Genomic DNA, 8,254 nt, shown 5'->3' on the forward strand with positions numbered 1-8,254 from the left:
ACCATAAAGAAACGGCAACAAACTCCATAAAAAATACTCTCCACAACACCTCACACACCTGAGGACAATGCATAATAACGGGAACATTGCTTACAGCAGGCGATTTAAAAGTCCGAAATGACTAAAACTGAAATGTAGCGTTGAATGCTGTGAATCTGTATGTATGTATATATATATATATATATATATATATATATATATATATATATATATATATATATATATAAACTATTTTATATTATAATGAATATTTTTGCCACGTGTAAATAAAACATTTCAGTTTTTAACCGTAGATTCTTTCAGTTTAATTAACGGTGACATTTTTTAATTGCAGTTCATTCTGAAACCATATTAAACCTGACATCCGTACTGGTGAACAAAATGTCTATGCTACTCCACTAGCTATACCAGCATGCCAGCTTATGCTGGTCTTTTCAGCAGGGTTTCTTCTTCACCTTCTAAGAAAATCGTCATATCCAGGAGTTTGCAGGTCCTCTCTCGCTCCAGTTTATTGGGTTTCTCTCTGTGCTCGGCCAACGGACCGTCCCAATACACACGGCCCTGGCAGAAGCGTTTGATGAAGATGCCATCTGGAGCGACCCACACCAGCACACCCTTCTCCAGGTGGGGAAGCAGGCGGCTCATGGCATCACTGATGCCCGGGGGCAATGGTACAATGTCTGGACGAGGGAAGAAGACCTTCCTAGCTTCACAAGGCCCATAAATGCGCTCATTTCCTACTGGAGAACAGCCCTGCAGGATGAAGCATCCGTCTTGAGATGCAGTTACCACACTCTGCACCAAGTTACCATGATAGAACAAGCACACCTCCAGACGGCAGTCTACAAACAAGGAAAAAGAGTTTCAGACTACAGTGTCCCCAAGAAGTATTTGGCCACACTTACAAATGTATGAGTGTCATTGATAAAATTTCAAACCAAGTTGAATTTATTTGAAAGAAAGGTAGCACAAGCAAATTTTCAAGCAAAATAAGACATTTACACCGATCAGCCACAACATTAAAGCCACCAGCCTAATATTGTGTAGGTCCACTCGTGCCGCCAAAACAGCACCAACCCGCATCTCAGAATAGCATTCTGAGATTATATTCTTCTCACGGTAACACTTTATAATAATGGTCCATCATTAAGTAATTATGTCGGAATTAATGCAGGACAAATTAGTAGTACATTAACACTTTAGTTACTACTATTAACTAATATGTAAGACAATGTGTTTAGTTAAGTATGCAAATATGTTCAATTAATTCAATGATTCATAATTTAATGACTTTTTTTTATGTCTGTGAATGTTTGTTAACTATCTGTTTGATTAAATAGAAAAAATGTCAGTTACTATTAATAGTTTATAATGTGTTTTAACTTTATAATAATGGTCCAGATAACCTTTAACTCCCAAGGAAGGAAACAGTAAGATCTCATTAATTAATAATGCGTTACCATGACCCTCACTTTAAAATAATGGTCCAGATCATTAGTAATTCCTTCATATTTATGTGGTAACACTTGATTACTTATGGGTTACCAAAATTATTGAAAAAGACCTCCAGTATTTAATAATTTGTTATGAACAGAAGAGATATCCCAAGGAATACACAGGTTGGGCACAAACATCCCTATATGTCTGTAAGGTAAGCTGACTATGATACTCTACCAGACACTGTAGCCTTGATTTAGAGAGCTGTTACGTTCATAAATTAATTTCCACAAAGAACACCCATGAGGTGCTTGTTTCTCTGAATGCGCATTTCATGATCTTGTTCACAATAAAAACATAATCAATCGCATTTTAGATGCATGTTAATGTTTTGATTAGTAATTAATTAGTAGTTATTTTAAATTAGCCATTGTTAGTTAATAGTTCTCAATGAGACAAATCAAATTCAGTAATTACTGATTACCTAACAGTGAACTACCTCAGTCATCAGTTCACTATTACTTACTGATTAATTAATCGTGTTTCCATATTAGTTAATAGTAGAAACTAAAGTGTTAATGTAGTACTACTCATTTGTCCTGCATTAATTCCTGCGTAATTACCTATTAATGATGCACCATTATTATAAAGTGTTACCCTTTTCACCACAATTGTACAGAGTGGTTATCTGAGTTACTGTTATATGGGTAAGAAGCTTCAGTTAATATTCACATCAACCATCAGAATGGGGAAAAATGTGATCTCATTGATTTGGACCGTGGCATGATTGTTGGTGCCAGATGGGCTGGTTTAAGTATTCCTGTAACTGCTGATCTCCTGGGATTTTCACACACAACAGTCTCTAGAATTTACTCAGAATGTTGCCAAAAACAAAAAATATCCAGTGAGGGGCATTTCTGCAAATGGAAACACCTTGTTGATGAGATAGGTCAACAGAGAATTGGTTCGAACTGACAAAGTCTACAATAACTCAAATAACCACTCTGTACAATTGTGGTGAGAAGAATAGCATCTGAGAATACTATTCTGAGATGCGGGTTGGCGCTGTTTGGCGGCATGAGGGGAACCTACACAATAGTGGGCAGATGGTTTTAATGTTGTGACTGATTGGTGTATAATGTTTTATATGCTAAAATAATAGATACACAGATCAAAAACAAACAATATTGTGACACTTTGTGTTTGTCATCCGTATTATTCTGTATTACTTTCTTTTTTATGCAGAACACAAAAGGGTAGAAAAAGCAAAGAATATTCAGTTCTGTCTTCTAAATACAATGGCAGTTGATAAGGACTTGCTCTAAAACTCACAAGACCACCCAGAAGTATCATTAAAAGTATGCGGTTCAAGCGTACTTACCCATACGTCATATTTTTTTTTCCCTTCAGTGAGATTCAGCATAAGAAAGAAAATAATACAGTTTTGTAATGATATGAGGATAAGAAAATTATAACAGAATTTACATTTTTGGTTGAACTATTCCTTGAAGTGTCCACATAATATGAAACGTAAAATATGCTACATCGAGTTTATTCATCTTACTGTCTTTCATCGAGTAATTAAATTTGACATAATATCTTTTAAAAACATTATGAGATCTAGTTCAAGTTGTACTCTATGAACTAAACAGATATTAATAAATTCTCTCACCAGTTAAGGGGCCCCGAGAGGAATACAGAGGAACAGATTGAGGAATGGCGCTACCACAGACTTCAGCGCCTGTACTGGGATACACATACGACCTGCCATTTAGAGCTATCTCTGCACACACAAACACACACACACAATGTAACTGAAACATTTACCATGCTCAGTTACATGTTATCTTTTTGTTTATTGTTTTGTGAAACTAAAAGACTACCTCTGTTTGAGTCACCAAGTGGGTTGACCTGCTGGAGGTGAAGAATAAATTATTATTTACACAGGACAAAAAACTCACTAGTTCACACTGCCCCCAACAAAAAAAACCCTTCAATGGTTTGAAAACACCCTGCTAGTGTTCCGTGGTGCAGTGTGACACAACAGTTTCAAAACCGACAGCCAACTTTGCCATGTTTGAAATGTTGTTATTTATTGGGGCAGTGTGAACAGCCTTTAAATATATGTACAATAGGTGGCAGCAAAAACAACTTTTTCAGTCAGCAGGCATGTTTAAATAGCATCTGTAGAGAGTGTGGGGATTTCCAGTATAGTTTTCCTAGAGCAGTACCTGAATAGGCATATGCGTTCCTCTCAACGCTCGGCTGCTGTCATTGTCCTGCAATATCAATGGGTTTCCAGCAGTTTCTTCAGGAGAGAAGAAGGATTTTAAGGTATAATTTTGGTTGAATTTGGTATAAATGAGGAAGTGAGATTTGGCTGGTGGGTGGCTGAGGACGAGGAACAGAAGTGGAGATTTTTCATAATACCTATGACTCGTCCATTGTCTTCGAGGATACGGTAGACCTTATACGGCTCTGAGATATCCAGTTGACTACGCTCCGGAACCTCCTGGAAGTCTGTGCTCTTGTTGAGGGCACAGCGCAAACGAGTTTTCCACGTGGAGGGGTCTGCTTTGTCCCTGCCCTCCTGAAATTTACCCTTGTACATGGCCCATGCCTTAGACAAACATAGACAGTTACACCCTGTACTGTATACTGTTAAAATGTTTATATCAAGGCTGTATTTTATTACATATCAGGGGGGCTAAATGTAATATTTTAGGAACTGGCCATTTAAAAAAAAAAAAAATTCTGCTTAATCACTAACCAAATACTCAGATTCTTATCTACGGTGGTACATCACTGTACTGATCTGAGAAACAGATCAATATTTAAGACCTTATATATATATATATATATATATATATATATATATATATATATATATATATATATAATATTTGTTTGTATTCAGCAAAATAATGAAAGTCATACACATCTGGGATGGCATGAGGGTGAAAAAATTTCATTTTGGTGAACAATCCCTCCACCTTGACCAGATAAATTATATATATATATGTATATAAAAAATATTTGGACGTCATCAAGTCTTATCAATCATCAATCAATTAACAGCATTATTACTTTGCTCTGTTAAGGCATTATATTGATTAAAAGTCATTAATAGGGGGCTTGTTTATTATTATTATTATTATTATTATTATTATTATTATTATTATTATTGCTTTGAAAGTATGTTTCACATTCAAATCCCTGCTGGGAAAAATAAAAAATAATGAAACTGAAACCAGCCTAATACTATAGTATAACCCTTTCACCTTAAAGAGCGCTGCGTCCTGGTTCTGTCTGTAGTCCTGTTTAGCGGCATGTTTCCAGGGAATTCTAAACATGGTTTTCTCCTGGTTTTCCCAGCTCAGTCCAGCGTATTTGCCGCTGTCTATCTGCGCTATGAGCCATTCTCTCAGGCGCATGTGTCTCGACCTGTCCTCCATCAGTCTACAACACAACACCATCAAATTATGTGTACAGCTGCAGTCGGATTTCCATACAGACCTGATCCAATAAACACTCAAAAAGTTCTGCTTACTCGGATGAAGAAATAAATAAATAAAATGTTCGATGAACTTACAGTGGAATAATGTCGTGTACTCACTCAGACATGTGAGAGAGACACACGGAGCTTTAAAAGCGAAAGTAAAAGTATGAAGTGAAACACTTTCGGTTTCCTGTTTAATGCTCGTATATGTTAACTAGCCTATTCATGAGACGTTCACTTCAGAGGATCATAACGTAGACAAATGTCAAGCAACTATCATGCCTAAATATGCAATTCCCAGAAAATAATCACAATTATGGCCAAATGCAACTTGCACACGAACAGTTTCACTTTACGTGTCAGAATACTTAGATATGTCGATCATAAATAAGAGTGATAATTTTAATGAGATAGTTGGACTGAATGCTTGCATAAAGTTAATAAAATGGGAAGGATCTGAGAGTTTTACCTGTAGTTACATCGTCATTTTGTTCGAGTGTCTCAGTATGTAGCCTATATATCCTAACTATGAACTGTCAGCTTGTCGATTATTAAAATAGACGCAACGGTTTAACGAAAGAAGTGTTTGTCATCACGAGATGACCCGCCTTATGAACGAATGGCAAATTACCTCAGTAGTGCGTGTAATGTGAATTTTTTTTATCGTCAAGCATTGAAATGTACATTTGCTAGGGAATAATTTCGGTCTTTAATTTCCTTCTCGCCTCCAGTCAGAAGTCACTCTGCGCATGCCCAGTTTGAGTACATCAGCCTAGAAATCGTGAGATGTAAAGCCGGATTGGAACCTCATATCGACAAACCTGCGCAAATGTACAGTATATGTGTTTTTTTTAGGCCTATTATTGAATGAACGTAAATGTACAGAACATGTATGAAACTGCTCTCTGGATAAAGAGTATAAGTGAAACATTGACGTGTGTGATGTAAAGTAGGCTGGCTACGTTGACTTTTGCACAGTTTCTATTCTCAGATCATTTTCCATTTCTGTTCATCAGAGTCATTCAGGCACATCTGACCACCTGACATCCCCACAGTCTTCAAATCTTCAGTGCCTTTACTCGGGTTGATTCTGTGTTAAAATAATAATAATGATAATAATAATAATAATAATAATTAAATTAAATAAAAATATATATTATTAGATCTATTGTTTAAATTGTGAAGCTTTTAATCAATCTTGTTCTTTTACTCTTGATAATGTCGCTCCGCTTAAGCCAAGGAGAGTTAAGGGTGTTTCACAGCCTTGGCTAAATGACGTCACTCGCGCCCTCAGACAAGAGTGCAGAAAAGCTGAACGCAAGTGGAAACGAGACAAGCTTCAGGTCTCTTATGATATTTTAAATGAGTGTTTAACTAACTATCAGAGAGCTGTAAAGGAAGCAAAACTACGTTTTTCTCTACATTAATCTCTGATAATACAAATCGACCCAAACTATTGTTCAAAACTATTGATTCTGTTTTCAACCCAACTAGAAATGCTTTTCTGGACGCCACTCAAGAGAACTGTGAAACATTTTTAAACTTCTTTACTCACTAAATTGAGCAGATTAAAGGTGCGATTGTACCTTCACAATTTGATCGACCACTAATTCCTTCAAAGTCCAGCTCCCTGACTCACTTTCAACCAGTTACGTCAGCACAGTTAGCAGATGTTGTCTCCAAGATGAAGTGTTCCAGCACAGCGCTGAATCTGCATTGTTGAAAGTCACTAATGATATTTTTCTCTCCATGGATTCAGGTTCACAAGTCGTCTTAGTTTTATTAGATCTCAGTGTCGCGTTCGACACTGTCGACCATAATATTCTTCTCAATCGTCTAGAATGTATGGTTGGCATCCAGGGTACGACCCTCCGGTGGTTTTCCTCCTATCTAAAAGAAAGGACGTTTTCTGTTAATTTAGGTAATTTTTCTTCTATGTAGGCTCAGTTACAGTGTGGTGTCCCTCAAGGGTCAATTTTAGAACCCTTGTTATTTTCCCTGTCAAGCATATGCTTTCTATGAGCTCTATTTTTCTAAAGCACAGCATATCGTATCACTGTTATGCTGATGATTCCCAATTTTATTTCCCAGTGAGTGTAGACAAGAATTGTTCTCCTGAGAATGCTCTAAATTGCTTCAAAGATATTAAACATTGGCTGGCAAACATTTTCTTACAATTAAATGAAAGCAAAACTGAAGTTCTGATTTTAGGTTCCTCCATGTCCTCCTTACCTGGCCTGGTTGCCCAGTTAGGTCCTCTGTTGTAGAATGTACAAGATCATGTGAGGAGTCTTGGAGTGATTTTAGACTCATTACTTTTCAATAAGCAGATCAGTGCTGTTGTCAAGGGTAGCTTTTTCCACCTGAGATCTATTGCTAAAATAAAAAAAAATTATTTCCCTTACAGACTTGGAAACTGTGATCCACTCACTTATTACATCAAGGTAAGACTGTTGCAACTCATTGTACATTGGTCTGCCCCAAATTGCGTTATCCCACCTACAGCTAGTTAAAAACATGCCAGCTAGGTTTTTAACAGGGTCAAGAAAGAGGGATCACATTTCCCTGGTTTTAGCACCTCTACACTGGCTTCCTGTGAAATTCAGGGTCGATTTTAAAATTCTGATTTTTGTCTACAAGGCACTATCAGGACTTGTGCCCCAATATATCAGTGACCTTCTACACACTTACTCCCCCACCAGAGCACTCAGGTCTTCTGATCAACTTCTATTGAGGGTTCTTCATTGCCGGTATAGATGTAAGGGTGACTGGGCCTTTTCTGTGATAGGTCCTAATCTATGGATAAGTCTCCCTTTCAATGTGAGATCAGCTTCATCGTTAGCCATTTTTAAATCTTCTTTAAAAACATTTTTATTCTGTAGCATTTGAATAGATCATTGAATAGTTTGAAATGGATAAATACATGATGTTGTATTTCAATGTTTTTATTATTTTATTATGTTTTATGTTTATTATGTTTAACTTTTATATCACTCTGTCATTTTGTTAGTTTGATTTGTAAAGCACTTTGGGTCAACTTCTGTTGTTTTTAAATGTGCTCTATAAATAAAGGTTGACTTGACTTGATGTACTGTATTTTCAGAAGTGATGTAAATACTAAACACTTAAAGAAGGCCATCTTTGATTTGCTTTTACCTTACATTATCTTCCATTGAGATATTTTTACAATAAGATTTTACACTGTGCCATAGTTACCATGAAAACTATTTCCATGAATAATTACTTTTTCCCCCCTATTGATTTTTTGGTGAAACGTGACCTGAACATGATTTTGTGAGATGTGCATGTTTTGTGCGG

General features: G+C 36.5%; 1 protein-coding gene across 9 annotated transcripts in view; it reads right to left on the reverse strand.

Moving 5' to 3' along the window:
• The window catches only part of irf10 (interferon regulatory factor 10), a 30,268-nt gene extending 22,309 nt beyond the window's left edge, over positions 1-7,959 (reverse strand). Inside the window, exons 1-7 of one of the 9 annotated variants that reach the window (XM_051660431.1) lie at positions 5,568-7,959; positions 4,719-4,896; positions 3,868-4,057; positions 3,669-3,745; positions 3,321-3,351; positions 3,110-3,220; positions 456-842 (exon numbers count right to left, since the gene is read on the reverse strand). In XM_051660431.1, coding sequence (XP_051516391.1) covers positions 456-842; positions 3,110-3,220; positions 3,321-3,351; positions 3,669-3,745; positions 3,868-4,057; positions 4,719-4,892 — 970 coding nt within the window. In that variant the 5' untranslated portion in view covers positions 4,893-4,896; positions 5,568-7,959. The other 8 variants (XM_051660432.1, XM_051660433.1, XM_051660430.1 and 5 more) reach the window with 8 other exon arrangements.
• Positions 7,960-8,254: the final 295 nt, after the last annotated feature.

Source organism: Myxocyprinus asiaticus, chromosome 28 (assembly GCF_019703515.2).
Source record: "Myxocyprinus asiaticus isolate MX2 ecotype Aquarium Trade chromosome 28, UBuf_Myxa_2, whole genome shotgun sequence".
NCBI lineage: Eukaryota > Metazoa > Chordata > Actinopteri > Cypriniformes > Catostomidae > Myxocyprinus > Myxocyprinus asiaticus.